General features: G+C 41.6%; 2 protein-coding genes across 3 annotated transcripts in view; one reads left to right on the top strand and one right to left on the bottom strand.

Annotated features, from left to right (window-relative positions):
* The first annotated feature begins 1,012 nt into the window (after positions 1-1,012).
* On the top strand, positions 1,013-5,707 carry LOC307260351 (leucine-rich repeat neuronal protein 4). The gene is made up of 2 exons (XM_080040565.1): positions 1,013-1,093; positions 1,847-5,707. The coding sequence occupies exon 2, from the start codon at positions 1,851-1,853 to the stop codon at positions 2,526-2,528; it is 678 nt and encodes a 225-aa protein (XP_079896691.1). The 5' UTR covers positions 1,013-1,093; positions 1,847-1,850; the 3' UTR covers positions 2,529-5,707.
* Positions 5,708-15,145: 9,438 nt separating this feature from the next.
* The window catches only part of klhl13 (kelch-like family member 13), a 40,362-nt gene continuing 33,607 nt past the window's right edge, over positions 15,146-21,900 (bottom strand). For both annotated transcript variants that reach the window (XM_080040617.1, XM_080040616.1), the window contains 2 exons: positions 21,475-21,588; positions 15,146-16,606 (listed from right to left, as the gene is read on the bottom strand). In XM_080040617.1, the coding sequence (XP_079896743.1) occupies positions 16,119-16,606; positions 21,475-21,588 (602 nt within the window). In that variant the 3' untranslated portion in view covers positions 15,146-16,118. The remainder of the gene's footprint in view (positions 16,607-21,474; positions 21,589-21,900) is intronic.

The following is a 21,900-nucleotide window of genomic DNA, read 5'->3' as shown; positions in this document are numbered from 1 at the left end:
CCAAACACGTATACACACCCACACTCTTTCCTGTGTGCACTTACACCCACACACAAATGGCCATAGAAGAAAGAGAAAAAAAGAGATAAACATGTAAAAAAAAATACATAAATATTTCATCTTGGGGGAAACTAGGTTATTCAGGATGTTATACGAACGTGTCAACATATTGATTCTTAGGATAACATAAAGGACTGAATCAATATATTCTTACACTGTAGCAGGAATATGAATCACATAGTAGGCTATAGGTAAAATACCAACTGACTCCATCCGTAAAGAAGGCTTTGAGCGAGGTGTTGTTTTTCAGTCACAGTTGGCTGACGTCATCAGTTTTCTGCATTTCTCTGGTAGAGGACAATGGTGGTCCCCTGGAAATTGGAAGCGCTGAGGGGGAGTTGTCTTGGAACAGTATCGCTATATTAATTCACACCACTTGTGGCTAGGTTTTGTACCGGCACGCCAATTTCCCGCATCACATATCATTCCAAGGACAAGTACAGTCGTTTCCGGACTTTTGGTGCACAGCTGCACAACAGTTCCAGCTCTTTGGGTTTTTGTAAAGCCGCGTTTTGGAGTCAAGTCATGCCTTTTATTTAGGTGAGAGGTTATAGGGGCTAAAAGGATGGGATAGGCCGTGTGAAGAGATGACAAATTCCACTGAGTCAAGGCCCTAACACAGACACTCACCAATCCTATTCAATTTCCCTCATCCATAAAGGGACAACACAAGCTCATTAACAAGTGGGACACACTCTGAAAAAGGAATGCCCAATGGCAGCCAATATGTGGTTCACTTTTTGTCTGAAAAATTAGGAAGCAGTAGACAATTTGCTCACTGACTTACTCACATTGAGTAAGTCAGTGAGCTTTAGCAAGAAGGGAGGTGGAGCTGGTGCAGAAGGGTCAGGAATTATTAGAAGGGAGAGAGGGGGGGGGGGGGGTATGTGGGAAGGGCTGAAAAGAAGGAGGTGATTGTTTGGGAGAGGGCAAAACATATAAAGGAGGGACAGAGCAAGAGAGGGAGCAAGTGGGGGAAAGACGACAAGAGCTCACTCACATTTTGATCAAGATTACAAACTTACTACAACAGGTAAGGTCATATATTTTTAACATTTTAGACATTAACACCCGTAACACTAGCATATAGAGTTCAGCTCAGCAAAGTATATTAGTATTAAATGTGGGCTATACGCTCTGTCTTCAATGTAGTTAAACACTGGCTCATCTTGGGGAGATTCCTGAATGGGCTTCATTGTAATCTCTCTAGTCATGCTCACCACTGAGCGCGTTTCAGGTATGTTTGCTTGGATTATTTGTGGAAATCGCACCGGTTGCAGCTTTGCCTGTAACTGGAGCCAGCTGAGAGGTCTGTGCTGTGCTCTGGGTGGGTGTGTAGGCATTTGGACCTGTTGTGCAATACCGTCTGGAATGCTGAATTTTAGTGTGAAGTACCTCCAAAGCCGAACAAGTGAAGATTAATTCTTAGCTGCTTGCTTACAAGCTCATAAATCATTGACCAACATGCCACTGTAACTAATTAAGTGTGGACATTTTAGGGTCATGTTCTTACTCAAGTGTATATGCTGCATTGTCAAAACAGTTTGGGTTTCACTTTTTTTTAATTTCCCGACTGAATTTAGGCTCACTGTTAACTCATATAATCTCTTAAAGACTGAGCATCAGTGGAGAAATAACTGTAAACGGCCTCATTCAGGCTCTGAATGTACTAATGGCTGGAAATCCAAGGGGCTCCTACTGTATCAGTTCTATCTATATATATACTATACATATAAAAAGGTTTTCCCAACAGACTGATGGACTTTTGCCTTCTTTCTCCCCACAGCACAATGGTTGCCATCAGGGAGCTGCCTATTCCTCTGGTGATCGTTTTCCTGGCTCTCATCCGAGGTTACTCTCCCCTGCCTGCAACATCACTGGATCCCATAATACCAGGCAGGTTTACGGCCGAGGACTCTGTGTTTCCCACGGATGATTACGATGTCTACAAGACACCCACCCCTATTTTACCTGTGACAGTAGATCCAAATGAAAAACCCCAAAAGCGTTGCGACTATGATCCCTGTGACGAGACTCAGAGCTCCTGTCATGAGCTTAGTGTATCCACTGGCTGCAGGTGTCCGGGCTTCTCGTTAAGCACAGCTCCAGAGGCTCCCAAACTGCAATCGGTGTCCTGGAACGGGTCAGAGGTGGTGATCCGGTGGTGTGCTCCTAATTCGGACGTCGCAAGTTACTTTGTGACAGTAGGGGGGCAAGACATTAAGAAGTTTGAGATGGACAAAAGGAGCGGTGGAGTGGGAGTCGTGGACCAAATCGCCAAGGTTTGTGTGGTCGCAGTGAATGACTTCGGAAGCAGTGAGCCTCATACCCGGTCCTGTTTGATGTACAAGCCCAGAGACAACAGCCACCGGCCCGTGCTGGCCGGACTCATCGGGGGAGCTCTGGGCCTTCTGCTGCTCTCCTTGCTGGCCGTGCTGCTCTGGAGACACAAGAGGCAAAGGAAATAGTAGTAATAAGGAGGCCAGCAATCTCGATGTTAAAGGGATAGTTCAGTATTTTTGAAGTGGGTTTGTATCTTGTATGGGGTTCTTAGCATAGTTAGTGTGTAGATGGCGAGCAGCGCAGTCACTATTAAGGGAGACGTTGCAGTAGCAGACAACGTGGTAGTAGGCTACTGTTGTAGAAGGGGCCAGCAGAAATAGTGGCAAAAAATAATAATTCTCTGTTCAATTGTGCGCTAAATGAAGGATTTAATGCTGCACTGCACAAGTAATACATGTCCGAACTATGCGTGAAAAAAGTGCCAAACTGAACGGTGTCTGCCAGTGCAGTGCAGGGTCTACAAATGGTACATTTAGCTTACAATTGAAAGGATAATATATTTTTTTAATGAAAGCAGTTATATTTGTTGTGAAAAAAAGGTTTTTCTGCTGGCCCCCTCTGCAATAGTAAGGCTGACCTCTGCTACAGCAACATCTTCCCCAAACTCCTTATAGGGACTGTCTGATCGCCATCTACAAAAGGTAACAGACAAACTACTACTGTATAAGTACATCATAGATCCCCACTTAAAAGATACTGAACTATCCCTTTAAGACACAGCTGCAGAGACACACTGAACAGAAAACAATGTAAGACTGGAGACAGTTAAACCTGCAGTGTGTAGAATTTTGGGTTTTATTTCCTAGCAGATTTTGTAGAAAGTAATTATAATATCCATAAGTACATTTAATTTAGTGCATAATAGCTGAATTTTTTTTTTGAATTATTTATTTTTCCCTTAGAAAGGGTCTCATATATGTCCATATTTCTGCATATTTTGGACCAAGGCCTAGTGCCGCCATCTTGGAAGTGTCATAGTTGGAATGTCATCAGATGCATTGTTTAAAATGTAGAATTGTTCTTGTCCTTGAAGGCCACTGTAGCTTCTGTTATTATTCTAAAGGGGTGGAGTTACCCAGGGAGCGTTGCATTCTAGAACTTTGTAGAACTTTCTTGATGATGTCATATTACACACTGCACCTTTAAACACGACTTCGTCCCATGAGACTGTCGTCTGAGGTTTACTGCACAATATGGCTTTCTGAAATACATCTGACTGGTAGTGTCCATGGCCTTATTCTTGATTTGTTTTGAAAATCTTTCTGTGGTGTTATAGGAGGTTCACACAGCCATGATTCGAAACCAGCTGCAAAAATAAGTGTTATTCCTAAACTGTGTTTTCTTAAAGGGACACTGTAACATTTTAAGTAATTCATTAGCTCAAATCAATATCCTCATTCATAAATATGTCCTCATTGGTGTAAAATCACCTCTGCCAATAATCGGAATTATCCTCCTGAGCGGAGAATTACAAATATTAGTGTTACATTTTGTCCATTGAGCGGGCAAGTCGTATGGAGGAATCCATGTTTTTGGAATGTCATCAGGTGCATTGCTTAAAATAGAATTGTTCTTGTCCTTGAAGGCCACTGTAGCTTCTGTTATTATTCAAAAGGGGTGGGGTTACCCAGGGAGCGTTGCATTCTAGAACTTTCTTGATGATGTCACATTACACAGTGTCCCTTTAAAAATGAAGACAAACAAGAATGTTGCAAAAAAGAAAAGATTAGGCTATGTGAATATGGTCCTTTTTCACTTTTCAAAAATGTGCTGTTTGGTGGACAGCTCTGAAATATCAGGCATCAGGTCTTCAACTAACATCCTGATTCAGGTAGCAGATGTTGGTTAAATATATTTTGCACTGTCTAGAATAATGTTTAAGCTGGTGCCTTGTTTTCTCTGCAACTCTCTGTGAGAGTTCTCATATGTATTTAATTGAATAATGAATGGATGGATTGTGGTTTTATGGTTTTCTGTACCATATTTATAAAAGTTACATTTGGACTTGCACTGTATATGTCTATGTATGCTAAAATAGCATAAATCTGACTATTTAACTAATCATGACATGCGTTCATTTATCTGCTTTTGGATGGGTGTGTTTTTCCATCTGTCTCCTTCTTGTCAAACATTATGTCAGCACACGGGATGAACACATGTGCTTGCCGCCGTTTTCACAGCTGTCGTTCAATAGCCTTTCCAGCAGATATGGATTTTGTTAGGCTTCTCTCATGCCAACAGAGACATCCAGGCAAACAGCAGTGGGCTGGTGAGAAGCTCCAGGCTTTTATTCTATTGTATAGAATAAAAAAGTTGATCTCATGTTCAAGGCTCCATCTGTATGTCTTGCAGCCATGTTATAATTTAATTTTGATTTGGCTGAACGGTTGTTTCGCTGCTTGTGGCGTCTTTATTCTTTCCAACTGCACTGTGCCACTCACATCGCACAGAGCTCTATGGAAGTCAGCTGACATCTGTAAATCGAGACACAGCCGCTTGTTAGTTCAATTGCTGAAATGGTCTCAAGCTGTTGCCTCTATGACACATTTGTAGGGTGTAGTCATTTTTTGACTGGGAGGGAAATCTTGACACGATAGGGCTAGAATCAGAAGAAATGGAGCACAATAGCATGTGGTACTAGCAGCCTGTTTTAAACAGACCAAGATGTAATGTACTTAAACCTTAAAGCAAAACAGGGTCAGCATGTACAACCATATCAGTGCTAATCTGATGATACTAACAGATTACCAGGGGTGTAGCACCTAAACAAAAAGTCCTGATGGGCCCCTGAAAGGCGGTCTTACAATACACATGGCTCTCTGAGCCAGACAACTCCGCAATATTTCATTTGATGAATGACCAAATCGTTACTTGTACATAAACACACACCCTGGTCTAATGACGTTTAATAACCATACACACATACAGTGTTTGTCAGAGGAATTTGGGAGACTGTGTCGGGGACCCTGGACCTTCTAGGGGGATCCAGGGGAATCGTCCCCCGGAAGAAAAATTTGAACCTTTGAAAGAAAAATTCATCAATCTGGTGCACTTTTAGAAGAAAACGAAGGCTAAATCAACTGTGTCCTATGTGAACTATTTAGTACTATTTTATGGAATAATTTGGAGACACAGAATTACCAAAAAGCAGAAAGAAAAAATTTACAGGTTTAAAAAATCCAGTCCGCTTTGTGAATTTTTTAATACTCCCAAAGCTCCTTCCCTCTTTGAAGTATTTATTTTCTTTTTTCTTAGTGGCTCAATATAGGCCCCTGGTTCGTGGCACTGAATAATGTTTTTTAAAAATAACCCAAAAATGTACTGGCTCATGATAGGCCCCTGATCTCCTTGTAAGGGTCAGGGGCCTATCATGAGCCAGTCAATTTTTTTTTTGGAATGGTATTGTTCAGGGCCTTTGAAGATCGGGGGCCTATATTGAGCTTGTTAAAAAAAAAAAAAAAATTATGGGCCCCCCTCTGCCTTGGGCCCCCCCCAAGACTGTCGCACTTGCACCCGCAGTCCGACGGACCTGCGGATCACAACATGTACTTACTGATGAACAAACATACATGTACATGTATCTTATTTTCAGAAATGATTTGGTTTGTCTTTTTTAAAAATAAACTATTTTTTCAAGAACTTTGTTTTTGAACGTTCATTATGAAGATATCAAAGTCTATCTGTTGTGCAAAGCCAAAACGTTTTGTCTTTGCCAATGAGCATACTGTCTGCATGGTATATCAGTCATACTGAGGTAGCTAAGTGTTCTTTGCCTTTGCCGAGCCCTATGAGCCAGTACTATTACATGGCCTGTTAATCATTTGCTGATGTGATCGCTTGTCCTGGTTTTCTAAGGAAAAATTCCTCAATGCCACAGCACCTCCCAGGCAGGCAGGGTCTGTGTCGGTAAACAGCTTGTAATGTTAATAGGAATACAATGGAAGAAGCACAGTTGTTAGTTGCAGAAGATGCGTAGGAGAGATTTCACAGTTATTGTTCTGCTCTTTTGAGCTGTTTTCCATTTACAACGCCTCAAGGGGCAATACAAAGTAGATGATGATATCTTTATTCTCAAATATGATGCTTTTCTTTCTACCTATGGCAACATTTGCATCAAGATCATGGAGCAATCAAAGTCTAACTATAGTTCAAAGTGAAAAGTGTTCTTTCCCTCTGCCAAATCCTACAAGTTTAAATGCGCTTTGATCATATGAATGTTGAGTTTAGAAATCTATCTACCTGATATAGGACATACAAGTAACATGAGTGTGTAGAAAAATGTAGAGGAGACTTTGTACTATTTTGTCTGTAAGAGAGTTTCATAATCTACTGGTATATGGAAGAAAAAGAAAAAAGCCTAAATAACTTGATTTTAAAAATCAAATTAATGCCTATTTGTAAAATGTAACAATTACTGAACATTCACATTTATAGCCCGCTTTACGTAGGCCTATAGCAGTGAAATACCTTCATTTGAAAAGCATTTATTTTAATGTATGTGCTATAAATTCTCCTCTCATCTTTGGGGAAAGCGGATTTCAGGTGTTTGGTTAATAACTGATAAAAGAAAATTAAAGCATGTGCTTTCGTCTGTCTCTCATCTGAAAGTGTCTCTCTTACCTCACATGACTGACGAGATGGCCAATGGATTTTTATGGTTCGATATTTACTTGTTAAGGTTTTCATTTTAAATATGAGAGCTGTTGACTATTACGAAAGTATAAATGAAAATGAATAAATAAATGAAATGAACTGAAATGTTATATATAATATGAATATACAATACTTTCACATGGCCTGCTGATTTGCTGATGTTCATATCATCATATTTTATGCTTCTAATGACGGCTTGTCCTGGTTTTCTGAGGACAAAATTCTTCAATTCCACAGGACCTGCAGGGCAGGCTAATGTCCCAGTTATTGTTGAGCTCTTGTGAGCTTTTTTCCCTTATTACGCATTCCGTGCAATACAAAGCCGATGTAGGGTCCCAGATGTGATGCTGTTTTTGTTTGTATTTTTACCTGCAGGCCTATTTTTCCATCAGGGTCATTTGAAAGGGTCGAGTCGTGTTCGGGACACTTCACATTCAGGCCGAGTCACGTTGAATCACACATACTATCTTATGCAGAAATCCAGTGACTCGTGTTTGTGGTGAAGAGGTCACACATGAAACAGTGACTCAGCAGCATTTAATGCTTGATTAAAAAAATAGAGACATGGTGTCAGCCTCCACCTGCCACTCCTCCATTACTGTGGCTGTGTTAATTACCAATGACGGTAGAGTGTGTGTGCACCAGTAGGCTATGAGTATTTGTTTAGTCTGTGAACTGCTGCTTCACATGTTTTCTTTGTTTTTGTTAAATTTATGAAGTTTATAAATAGGCTCTCGGCAGGTTGTTGCTTTCTGTTACAAGGCTAATGACGATTAAAAAGACAGGGTTTAAAAATAACTGACCTTATAAGCCACTAAATATAAATAGTCACGTAAGACATGACGCAGACGAGGCATTTTAAAGGGGCATTGAGTAATCAAGGACTTTTATCATTGTCTTATAGCAGTCAAGATCATTTAAACAACAGAGACAAGGGTATTGTAGTGCAACAGATGTCCATCAGTAGAAGCACAGAGGTCATATTCATATTGTATTATATATAGGTATTATCATATAGTAGCCTATATGCAAGTTATGCAGCTTTTTCAGGCCTCTATTAAGAGGTGAAAAGTCAGCTTATCGCCATCTGGTGGTCACATTCAATCCTGTGAGGAGAGGCATGTAGGGCCAAAAAGGACATAGAACACAAAAGATGATAATAACCATAACATTAAATGATGTCTACCCAGTTGGGTCATATTCAGCTTGTGCCAATTAAAAACACAGAACAAAAAGCAGCAATGTGAAATGTGAGCTTTCAAAGCAATATGAGACATAACTGTTCAAAGAGGAGAAGTCACATGTGCTCATACATTTCAGGTGTACCAGCCAAACGTACTGCAAAGTGAGGGTTGGAAGACGGTTTTTAGATATTACGTTTAAAGCTGCCCTAATCAACATCAACATTTTTTACAATGTATTAAATGACTTTGTGGAACAAAAAGTCTCGCACATACTGTACTAACGAACCCACAGAGGATCATCGCCTGGCTGTACAGCTGCCCTCATGTAGGCCTATAGTTTGGTTTATTGTTACTGTATGATCTCAAGGTGAATATTTCACCAATCTGGAAAAGTATACAGTATACAATGTCAAAACCAATAGAGCCAGACTGAGATGACAAAGATGAAGAGCATATTAAATTGACACTACCTTTCATTAAGATGATGGATACACTGTACACACTATAAAACAAAATGGGTTGAAAACATGTTCTTATTTTTCCATAAATGGTTATTTTGTCTGCGCCCCTGTGTTGTACCAACACAACGCTGAATAAGGACTGATTGTTTTGTCTCTAGATTAAAATAATCTCCTTTCACGAGTATACTTTCACGTCAGCAGCTTGTAGCTCAGGCTTCCAGAGGGCTTTGCTGCGATCAAAGTAATGGTTTGGTTTGTTGTAATATGTTCCCCTCATAACATTATACTGGTACCTATTAAAAGCACCATCACTCATTTTCACGCAATTCATTATTCATGAGAAATTAATTTGCATTCAGCACTGGGGGGAAATTAATGTTTTAGCTTGAATATTAGTTATCCACCGTGCAGGGGCACTAATGGCTGCTTCCCGTGCCCGCTGGGGTCAGCTTATACAGGCCATGAAATGCTTAAAGTGGGTCAGGCATCCATCAGTGGCCATTACTGGATGTAGTCCTCCCTGAACGCACTCTAGCCTTATTTCGAACGCAGAAAGGGTTCCACTTCTCAGGTCTTTTAAGGATATAGATGTAACGCAAATGAAAGGGTTTCATTATGCACATCAGTGGGTGGCAAAAGAAACCCCTTCCTCCCCCCCCCCCTTTTCTACAGGCATCTCATCCTGTTGTTTACTCACCACCTCTCCAAACAGGTTCAGCCTGTAAGTGTCAAAAGAGCCATATTTAATTGGTTTTCGCAGGAACCACTAGAGGTCATTATTGCAAAAGAGCCAGGGTGGAAATCAAAGCCACCTCTGGCATGCACTCAGTGATAATGTAGTGGAAATGGAAATGAGTTGCTCTCATAGGGATGAAAATTAGTCTGAGGGTGGTTGATCAGCTCGCCTATGCGTCTGAAAGTGCAGCTAAATGTTTGTCCCCCCCCCCCCACCACCACCACCAAATAGCCTAACTAAATAAATAAAAGGTTTCAGTCGCCGTTTGACAGACGAGCAAGTCGTCCGCTCTCTCAACTCCCCAGGATATCTCCACAAGAGCGTTTCATAAAAGGAGAGGAGATTTTTTTTTCATATTTTCTTGTATGAAGAGCAAAAGGGTAACCATGGCAACAAACTGCAGGAACAAGCTGAGGAGGTTGAGAGACCGAGCTCAGCCATGGGAATAGAGTTATCAGTCACATTGACGTTGGCTGCTGTCAACAAAACACGCAAAAGAAAATATATTAAAAAATAAATAAAAACTCGCAAACGTTCGCCCACTCCTTCATCCTTCACATGACTTCACAGGCCAGCATGACATTTTGCTTTTCATCACAGCACAGGAGAAAATAAAATAATAGCCTAATAAAAGTCATTTTCGGCGTGACAGTGTCCAGTTTAGGGATCAGGATGCATAACAAAAAGCCTACACATGGTTAAAGCTGGGGTGGAGGATTTGGGGAGAAAATGGCAGTTGGGATAGAGATTTGAATCCAAATACCTCAACCGCTCCACTTGTTCTCTTTGGTCCCTCCCCTATGGTCCCTCCCTGACACGCTCTACACCAACAAAGTCATGCCAAAGTGAATGGACAGTCCGAACAGCCAATAAGAACAGAGAATCGGAGCCTCGCTCTGATTGGTCAAAGTGTACAGCTCATGTTAACTTTGACCAACCAGAAATCTTATACCCCAGCTTTAAATGTCACAATATTATGCTAATTTTCATATTCAAAATTATAATTTGGGTTCCTACAAGAAACGGTTTCCATGGTGTAGTGTCCAAAGAAACCTTTATATTTCTCACAGTTTTCTCTAACTGCTGGTATCTGGGGTGTGCTTTTCACATAGCTGTGGAGGCAGTGCTAAGTTAGGTTGGTAATGGGGGGTATGGCGCATCCTCTAAATCTGACTGCAGTTTTTCAACACAGGTTTTCAGAAAGGTGGAGGTGGGGAAAAAGAGAGAAGGTTGTTTTTCTTCTGTTCTTTGGGAACACAACCGGGACCCATATTAATGTATGGAGTTAAAATGTGTGACCACTGACTTCTTTTGATTAAGTTAGAAAAAGGCTTCATCTCCTGCTCAGGTGCTGTCAGCTGAACACCTGGAGGGACGTGAAGCAAGTATTTAAGCCTGTAAGGTTAAGTGGCTCTCCCAGGGCGCCTGCTGCATTGTTCCAGTTACCAGCTCCTCTCATCCGAGAGACAGGATATGGCTTTTACTGCACTTTAATAAGATAAATAACATGTTCTTTGTCACCCCAAAAGGAGAATCTGGCAGTTTCGAGATCTCAGTGTGCAAACTCAAATGTTCTATCTGTAACTCTCCTCCATTTATATTCCTTACCTGCTTCTCTCTCTCTCTCTCTCTCTCTCTCTCTCTCTCTCTCTTCATTGTCAAGGAGGCACTGGGGCATATCCCAGCATGCATTGGGATGAAGGTAGAGAGACACCTTGGACAGGCTGCCAGTCCATCACAGTCTCCAATCCACTTTTAACTGTGGGAGAAGAAACTTGCACGTAAAAGTGGAAGAGCTCAACACAGGAAAATCTGAAAAACTGAAATCAGTCCTTCATTATCTAGAGTATGGAAACTTCTAAATTGAAGATGCAGGGGGAGATAGTTTTGTGCACAAGGCACATCCCGTCCTGTATTAAGGCCAGATGGATAACGAATAACTGCGTGATAATTTTGTGTCCAATAACATTTGGTGGCTGTAATCCAAAACAGTTTGAGGGTACGCAAGAGTGACTTTAGATACTGAGTCATAAGATAAAATCTAGGGCCAGATGTTGAACAAAAGAAGTCCAATCCAATGCCCGCTCCTGCACCTCTGCTACAATAATATATGGACACACACACACACACACACACACACACACACACACACACACACACACACACACACACACACACACACACACACACACACACACACACACACACACACACACACACACACACACACACACACACACACACACACACACACACACACACACACACACACACACACACACACACAGCAGGGACAGGAACAAGCCCCGGAACAAACGATGAATCAGGGGCAGATTATTCAGGACACAGTCACAGGGGACAGAGATCGGGAGTAGAGCAAGGACCTGACCTTTTTTTGAATATTCATGATAAGAGAGAGGAGAGAGATAGCGAAAACAGTTGTGGATTCTCATAACAGATGTCAGTTGCCTGTGTGACTGTGTGCGAAATAAAATAAATACACTCTAACACAGGAGTAACATCAGGATGTTTGGGCTGTCTGCCATCCAGAAGGATCAATACTAACACCATCACGCATGCAGTCAGAGGACAGCGGGGATATGTGGCTCCAGCAGAGCATTATATCATGACAGGAGGAGGATTGAACTCTTTCTCTCTCTCTCTCTCTCTCGTATGTAAACACACCCAACAGCCTGGAGAATCTAGGTCATTTTCTGCCTGGTATGGGGATGGGGATGAAATGCGAGCTGGAGCCGTCTGGAGACACACCGAGCCACAACAAATGTAAGGCCGTGATCATGTGTGTAGGGAGGCCGCAATCCACACACACACACACACACACACACACACACACACACACACACACACACACACACACACACACACACACACACACACACACACACACACACACACACACACACACACACACACACACACACACCTTTTATCTGCTTGGTGCCTCCAGTGGTGATGAAATCTGCTGAGAATACAGGTATTGAGGTGGAAGGGAGGGGGGAGGAGAGGTGAACCCATGTAATTTCTTGCTCCAGTTCCCTTTCGCACCAAGGGCACATTGGTAGTCATTTAAAAAAAATAATCCACAAATTCTATATCTTCAGGGTACACAACGCTCTGCGTCATGTTTTTTTGTTGACATTGACTCACTTAAACGACAGCAAACAATTCAGCCATTATGAGGCAGGAATCAGGCCTACACCGAATCATCATGTGCTTCAGCAGTATGCTGAGGTTGATTGTGTGTGCGTGTGTTTTATTTGCAAATCTGCCCACAATGGCCCGATACATCCACAGATGTTTTTAAAGATATTTCTGGGGCATTTTTATGCTTTATTGATAGTGCAGAGACTCAGAGACAGAGGTGAAATGGGGCAGAGAGGGGAGGGGGGACGCCCTACCAACTGAGCTAAGGGCGCCCCTCCTATTGGTAAATTAAACTTCAAACTCTTAAAGGGTATACTTTTTTTTATTATTATTATTTTTAGGATGTAGTAGGCTTTTATTTGTATGTGTGACATCCATTCTTTCACTGATGGTTTCGTTTGCCGTTATACGTCATTTATGATCCTCAAAGGAAAAATTAAACTGCTTCTGAAATATTTAAAAGTGCCTTGTAGCGCCTTTAACTAAATAACCTTTAACACAGTGATAAAAACAGGCGACATATTTTCAGTCATGTTCTAGCCTTACTGGAGCCGTTCAGTGTCGCCTTGCTTCTCATCCTACTTTCCCAGGTATGGTCACTGTTGCGCTTGTGTCTTTAAGAGGTGATTTATCTCCAGCATCACTCCATCTTCTCTTGTGACACTCAATAATGCCTTCAGACTCAGGTGATACACAGAGCAAATGCGTTTACAGTGTATGATTTATTGTCAGTGAAATGTCCAGGGAAAGATTGCACTAAATCAATCCCTATACCCTTTAACCATCTTCTTTGTCATGTACGCCTTTGCCAGCAGCCGAGCCAGTTCCATTTTTGTTCCTCTGTTATCCTTAGGCCTCAATGAATAGATGGAAAATAAACAAACTGCCTGTAATTTAATTTAGACGAATGATGCCGTTTCACCAAAAAAAGGACTTTACAAAATAGAAATAAATAGTGAAATGTCACAAAAAGATGTATTAACACAGCACTTCACAAAACGAGACTGGAAGAGGATAGGACAACATGCAGATGTTACAATTAGAGTAGGAAAACAAGGAACTGTAATACACAGGACTTTCAAAAGTTAGAAGTGAAGCATGAAAAAAGGCAACAAAGTAAAATGCCCAGGTCAAAAGTTTAAGACCTGTTATGTAAAATAATGTTATCATTGCAGCCGTACAGCGGATATCTTGTTGCTAAGAAGAAAAACACTGGACCATGTATTTACATTTGAAAATCAGAGGCACCACGGCAGCGTTTCATTAATGGGATATAATGAGATTATCATGAGGTTTGAAGGCCTCCAGACCAAACTCACCCGATGGTTACACACACCTTTTGTTCCCGGTAACAGCAGGAAGCATTCGTCTCGGACACCATATGCTGTTATCACGGCTTTATTTGTGCAGGAGCAGGTGGGCAGATTGTGGGCGACACAACCGTCTGTCTGTGATGCCAAGAGGAGAGGCCACGCTGGTGGAAGCGCCCATTTGGCATTTGACACTATGGTCAGCAGCAGCTTAATGTTTGTATTGCTTGCAGAAAATTCAGAACATTAAACGTTTTCTGTAGCTGACAAGACGCCAGGTACAGAGTGATAAGCACTTAATGAGACACCGCTTCAATGGAAAGTTTGTTTATATAACCATTCAATTGGACAACTACCAGCAGTTTTAGAGTGGGGCAACATTGCCGCCTGAACCAGATATGTCCACTCGTTTGTTTTAACAGTAATTAAAAAGGTGGAGTCAGCGACCTTGCTTGTTGTCAAAAACATTGAGTATCTCCTCACATGTCTATAGCCTACTATGTGTGCACTGATATAACATCTGGTGTTAATACACAATGTAGGCTCTGTAAACTGGTATGTAAACAAAGGGGACCCACTGTAGTTTGCAACATGCCAGTTTAGGGATTTATTCTAGGCTGTGTATTAACACTGGATTTTTTTTCTTCCAGCGTACACACAGTACGGACAGCTAGGGGATGATGAGGAGATATTCATCGATTTTGACAAAGTAATTTGTACTCCACCTTTAATTAATTTCAGCAATTTCTACAAAAAAGATAAACTCAAAAGTAGCCAGATTGAAATGTTCCCTCTTGACATTGCATTTTTAACCATATTGTTCAATCTCTTAATAAGATATATGTTCACTGGCCATTCTTACAAACATTCATAACAAGTTAACAAAACAAAATTGAGGGAAGTTCCCTGTCACAGCTAAAGACCAAATCATCATGTATAATTACCCATCATAAACAAAAATATATCACAAGAAAAATAACATTCTAGAGTGAACACGATAAACCACAGAAGGCTTTAAATACGTTATACTAAGTGTGCATGTCGAAGATTTTATGTCCTGTCACTACATTAAAAAAAATCCACTTTTGAGGTTCATGAGGATTTGCACGAGTCTGCTGTAGTCTGCAATGACGACAATTTAAATTACTTTCAAAATCATGTTTATTAAATTTAAAAAACACCATTCTGTTAACAGTTTCATAGCAATAGCAGGAGAGAACTGAAACGGTACGAGAGAGCAAGTGAGACGTAGATGGGGCCTGGGCCAACCCCTGAGTTAAAAACCAGCTCTGTGTTTTGGAGCTCATTCATCCCCCTATGCGTCTTGCTCTCTGGGGAGTGGGGGTGGGGGGTGGGGGGGCCCTGCATCTAACCTGGCATAGACTAAAGAGAGAGTCAGTGTGGTAGTCAACATCTCAACGTAGAACGCCTAAAGAAACGAGACATAAGAAAACTCTGTAGACATCAGGTAGAAAAGTTGATTTGCAAAGTCACTTTTCAAGTCAAGGTATTTTCCTGCCAAAATATACCGAGTAATGCAACTTGCAACATGTAATTAGGTTGCCAAACTACATCGGTTTTATTCGCTTAGGGAGGGGGTTGTGGCAATGCATTATGTAACAACAACGCATTATGTAATAAAACGTCAAAATGTAATTCACTTTAACTTCATGTAATAACACCAGCATGATGGAATACTGGTATCTGTCCAATTTTACAATAAAACAGAATTAACTGAATATGTAATCATTTTCTTTATGATAAATTATTACATAATACACCATATTATTAAAATGTCAATTAAATAAAAAAGTGCTACCCCGTATTTTGTAATAACTACTGCATTATGTAAAAGTTCGTTGCAAAATGCAGAGAAATGTATTCCATATTGCGTTCAGGCTGTTTGATATAAAATGCTGCATTTCAAAGGCAAGTGTTATTACATGAAGTGAAAATGTATTACATTTTATTATTACACAATGCCTTGTTACTATATAATGCCTTGTTACAGGGGTTTCTGCACAGCGTTAGGGGAGGAGGACTTGGGGGGGATAACTTAAGGGATGCAGTACAGATGTAGTCCAAAGAGGAAGTGCAAAACAATGTCTATAAGGTGTGTTTGTTGAGTGGGGACTGGGTGGAGCGGCGTGGAGGTTTACGGGGGGGTATGAGCTAAAATAAGGAGCTCCCTTCCCCCCTTTATTCATCAAGGCGCTGAGAGGGGCGATTCTCTGGAGGGCGAGCCCGAGAGATCCTCGGGGGGGAAAACTGTGAGTGTGCAGGCTCGGATTCCGCCCAGCGACTCGGGTAAGTCAAAGACTTTGTGCCATTCGTCCTTCTCCGGGTCGTACTTCTGTACTATTTCCACCATGCAGCGATTGTTCCACGAGTAGCCGCCCACCACATAGATCTTGTTCTCAAAGACGGCCACGCCCACGTCGCTCTGGCCGCGCAACATGGCGGCGATGGGAGTCCACAGGTCCAGCGCGGGGGAGTAGTACTCGCAGCTCAGCACGTCGTCGTAGTCGCTGGTGCCTCTGAAGTGGTTCCCCCCGATCACGTAGAGCCGGTCGCCCACCGTGCACATGCAGTGGAGGCCGCGCACCGTGGTCATGGGCGCTTTCTGAGTCCATTTGTCTGCGTCGGGGTCAAAGCACATCAGCTCCTTCTGAAACGTGTCGTGAGTGATCCCCCCTGCAGGCAAACAGAAGGGAACAGATAGAGAGAGAGAGCAAATTAGCCACGTCACTGATCGAGAGGAGGAGGAAAAGGAAAAACAAGCTTTTTTTCGGGCTTGTCATTCATATAGATGGGTGACTCATTCACTCATGTCAACCTACATATCCCCCTTTTATCTAGGCCATGTGAAGCACAAGCCAGAGAAAGAGCGGAAATGGTCTTATAAAAAGGCAGTCCCATTTTTTAACCTCACCTTTCTTGAATTCTCAAACCTTTCTTCAAAACTCGACAGCGAATAGCTAGTGTAAGCTGTTATTTTACTAACTAGAATGACACCCACATTTTGTTCAGCCTCTTTTTCGACAGTGAAATAATACTGATGGAGCAGTCGGTACCAAGAGAAACACCGTTATAAAAGCGTTAACAAGCACTCGCATAAAACCGTCTGTGGACGTCGGGACACAAAAAAGCTGAAAAAAAGTGAGGGGAGAAATAAAAAAAAAAACAGGACATGTCTACAGGGAAGGCTTAAAATAAAGAAGTACACAATCCCAGCATGCATTTGGGTGGAAGCCAGCCCATCACCCTTCCCCCTTAGGCTAGAGTGACTAGGAGCAAACGCAGTGAAGATTTGCAGAGCATGCCGAATAGAGGGCCGAATCCCTCTTTTGCTGCTGCCCAGTGATAGTGTGCTTGGTTTATTGTTGAGGCCTAAGCCGTCTATTCAGCCGCCATGACTCAGATCCATGCTGCTGCTGCTGCTGCTGCCTCCTTCACTGATCAAATCCAAAGATAGCCTGACTATCTACTTTCTTTATCCAAGTAGTGTTTGGGGCGTCTGCCATTAAAAATCCTGACAAGTGGGAACAATGCTGGAGTCAATGTAAAGTCTTTATAATTCCTCTGGAGAGAGGCCCCTAGCTAGTGGGATTCAGTTCAGGGGCTTTGGCCTTTTCCTTGATACAATGATGTCTGATCAGTATCACTGTTATCCTAATGCCTTAATCAGTGCCATTAGTGAGGCATTCAGTTTGCCAAATTGAGCCAATGTCAGAGAGACAGGCTAGAAACGTGTGCCCCCTTCCATAGATAGAGCAGGACGTACCGGGCTATTGTTTTGTATTTTCTGCTACATGTGCCCATATAAACAGACGTCCCTGTTCAGCCATGTCCATATAAAAACAGCTGAAGCGTCCCCTTGTAAAAGCAGTGACCTGCTCGGTTGGTTGAATCATTGCCGGCACAAATGGGACCCGGAGAGAAGATAGAAAACAGACACAGAAGGGAGGCAGGAAAAGGGGACTCGAGATATTTCAAATATATATGATGATAAAGAATGTTCGGACTGATCTCCAGCACATACGTCAACTATCAACAATCTGCTTCTTAGTGAATTATCTCAAATGCTCATCGCTACAAACAAAATCTAGCTACTATGTGAATTCATACATTTCTTTTAGTCGCTGGTTCAGAACACATGGACAGTGCTTTTCATTAATGGCTGCACCTCAGGTAAGAAATATTCACACACAAGCATTGCAAAGTGCATTTTACAGCCTTTTGACATTTCAGCCTGTCTATAACTTCCCATGGAAATATGAGATCTTACAATCAAACAAAACTTCTCCATTATAATAGACATTCATGTTCACTCTATAATTAGCAGCACTGACACTTATGTAACTTTTACATCTACATCTATTTAATTAAATGCATGCCTTTTTCACCCCAATGATCAAGTGGGCATAATGCTTACAGACTTGACAGATTATCATCATTTTGCCATAGTTATGAGGCAATTAAAACTAGAAAATCAATGTACGTAACAAACCAGCAAATGTTCAACACAATGTCTGCTTTTGAGAAAACCTTTTCAGGTTATGTATCACCCCCTACACAAAGTGTACTGAAAATCCTTTCTTACCCTAAACCTACAGTTAAGAAGCTTACACAGTACATAGCCAGGAGCAACTTAATAATTTCTTCAGGAGTGCTCACAAACCAGTCACATTTACCAACTCTACCGGCATCAACCATAATGGCAATAGAAAAATTATGTATCCGTATATGAGATATGGATTGGTAAGTAACAAGTAATTGCAAAAATACAAAACGCCAAAGTAGGTTTGAGAATCATTTAGAAACAGGGTCATCATCAATACGTAGTTCACCCTCAAGAGAACGCTGACAAGCTTATTTTTCAACTATACATCCCATTAATTATGCATCTTTGTGACAATTAAAAAATAAATCTAAAAAGGACTCCAAAAAAACATTTATCCCCAATACTCAGAGTTCTTGTTGTGGACTAACTAAAAAAAGGATCTGAATTTGTCGGCAGCTGAACCAGAGGCAGTGTGGCTCTGTGCTGGCTTCAGTACTCATGTCTGAACTGTGCTGCCACACCACTTGAGCCTTGATGCTGTGTGGGCTGAGTGCATTTGTCAGGTTCATCCAGCTGACAAGAATCCCTTCAGACAGCACAGCAGCACAGCCCGCAGAATGTGACCTGATCCGCTGTGACAGACGGACACAGAACTGCACTTCAGCACGGGGCACCTTGCACAGCCAGACTGTAACACTGGGGACTGGCGAGGACCACAGGGCCCGCGGTGCAACAAACGCCGGGTAATGCCCTTTGCATCTAAAAAGGTGCAGTCAGCGATTCTTGTTTACCAAACCACTTAAAATCAGTTAATATCCCCTCACGATCAGTTCTTACCGTGTGTGCTGAAAAAACATCCAGTGTAATCACAGCCTAGGCTCTGTAAACAGGCATGTTGCTAGCTACGGTGGGCCCCCTTTATTTACATGCCCTTTGTTTACATACCAGTTTACAGAGCCTAGGCTGTTCATTAACATTGGAGTTCTTCCAGCACACACAATATGGACAGGTAGCAGATCGTGAGGAGATATTAACTGATTTTGACAAGCGTTCTCAAGTATCACTGACTCAACCTTTAAAGCACTATACAATCCATCACAGACTCTTTTTATATGAATTGCATTCAAACAACTGTTTCACCTGTTTGAGCAGCCGCAGGTGCAAATCATGACACTGTTAAGGTCATTTACCAGGGATATTGGCCTGCTACTGAGCGCATCACCGAAACATGAAACCACCGCAAAAGGAATCCAACTAGGATATCAAAAAGGGGTTCACAATAAATACTAGGAACTGAAGAGTAAAGCCTGAGGCAAGAAGACTGGAAAAACAGCAGGCTACCAGCAGATTAGCTCATTCTGGGTCCATTGTTATTCATCATTTCAGCATATTCATTTTGAAAAAAGGGAAAATGTGTCTTTCATCCTCGCTCCACAGTAGAATTAGGCTTGCCAAGTCATGGGGATCTGTGTGGTCCCAAATATGTCCCAGTTCTTTTGCTTTCCAAGTGTAACACTAACTAATTCAAAATAGTTTTGTGTGTGACAGAAATGGTGTATGCATTTAGTAATTAGCTAATTAAAATGACTTTTTTTCATTTGGAAAAAGGAAACAAAAAAGGGTAAAAATACATGCTATGGTAGTTGAGGGATCTCCTGTGTTGAACTTACATGGTAAATTAGCTCAATACTGCTACTAAAGACGTTTTCAATATTTCATTTTCATTCATCAATACCTCCTGGCTTGCAAGTATGGCATGTGATTAGTGCAAGGATTTAATGTGTGTTAATTCAGAGACACTGAGGCGAATCATTTCTTACTAGTGGGTGTTTATTCCGTAGGTGGTGTTTTTTGTTTTTTCGATCCTGCTCCACTTTTAAATGACCAAAAAAATCAAATGATGACGATCCAATTCTTATTAACATTTATACAAAAACACTGCAACTGGTGTACTTATATACCTTTACATGCATTTAGAGATATTTTAGAGACTTATGTAGTTATGATAGTCATGGAATGGATGACAAAATAAAATCTACAATGCTGGAAACCACTGGCAATCTCATTTTTTAAAAGTATAACGAACTGTGTTTATTCTCACTAGTTGTAGAATGGTGACAATACCCACAGCCAAGAGATTACCACAGGCTCTTCAGTGTAACACCTCCCACACAGGCTTCAGCCCTCTACTTCGCTCCAATCCTTCCCAATTTCCTTTCCTTTTGCACCCTTCCCCTCGCCGCGAAGCACCGCTCTGGATTAGTCACACTGAGAAACTAGGGCTCATCTCCATAACGCAGGATTTGTTTTCTACCACATGAAGTGAACAAGTATTTAGGGGACACATAAAGAGTGCCCTCCGCAAACTCAACCCTCGCGGACTTTAACTAACTTCACCTGCGTGCTCAGAATAGATGAGTCAAGTGTTGATAATACTGAATTATGTTTTATTATTGTGATCACACACACACTCCTCCCCCCCTGCAGTTTTCTAATGCGTGCCAGTGTAGGTCCTAATATGAAACTTAGAAAAAAAGCATTTCCAGATTGAATGTTCCCATTATACATGAATAAAAACACACACACACACACACACACACACACACACACACACACACACACACACACACACACACACACACACACACACACACACACACACACACACACACACACACACACACACACACACACACACACACACACACACACACACACACACACACACACACACACACACACACACACACACACACACACACACACACACACACCTCTCTACATGTACATCTAGGTATCATCGGAGGTAAATACAGCAGAGATAGCATTCAGTGTTAAGACGAACAAATACGTTTTCTGTCATGAAAAAAAACACAATGCATTAAAAATGTATTTCAATGATGACATGGATTCTATTTCTTAACTCCACACATTCACACAACCTTACATACCCCTTCTTTATTTGGGTCAATTTACAAAATTAACTAGAGACACTTACCTGAAATATACATATAACCACCATACACCGTTCCAGCATGGCCATAATGTGGCTCATTCATTTTGGCGACATATGTCCATTCATTTGTCCTTGGGTTGTAGCACTCCACAGTAGCTTGAAGAAAAAGAAAAAGAAAGAAAGACAGGGGAAAAAAAATAACTTATTAGTAGAAAGTAGGTCAGGACACAACTAAGGAGGACAAACAGCAGCAAATGAGGCCTTGGAGGGTCTCAGCGTGGGAGCTAAAACACAGATTTAAAATATAGAGTACACATCCCCACGACGCCACCAGCACTGCAGGCACTGAAATGCACGGGAAACGGGGAGAATTCAATATCCTTTATCTTTTGAGCCCTGGGGGATGCTTCTAGTAAATCTAGTGAGAAAGCGAAATAGGGACAACTGGGATTTATGGGTGAGGCTCAT

This window comes from Ammodytes marinus, assembly GCF_949987685.1.
Source record: "Ammodytes marinus genome assembly, chromosome: 14".
In the NCBI taxonomy this organism is placed as follows: domain Eukaryota; kingdom Metazoa; phylum Chordata; class Actinopteri; order Uranoscopiformes; family Ammodytidae; genus Ammodytes; species Ammodytes marinus.
The sequence above is the reverse complement of the archived record's forward strand: the minus strand, read 5'-3'. Positions and strand labels throughout refer to the sequence as shown.

Excerpts from the sequence above, each read along its gene's own strand:
- LOC307260351 (XM_080040565.1), top strand. The coding sequence starts at position 1,851 with ATGGTTGCCATCAGGGAGCTGCCTATTCCTCTGGTGATCGTTTTCCTG.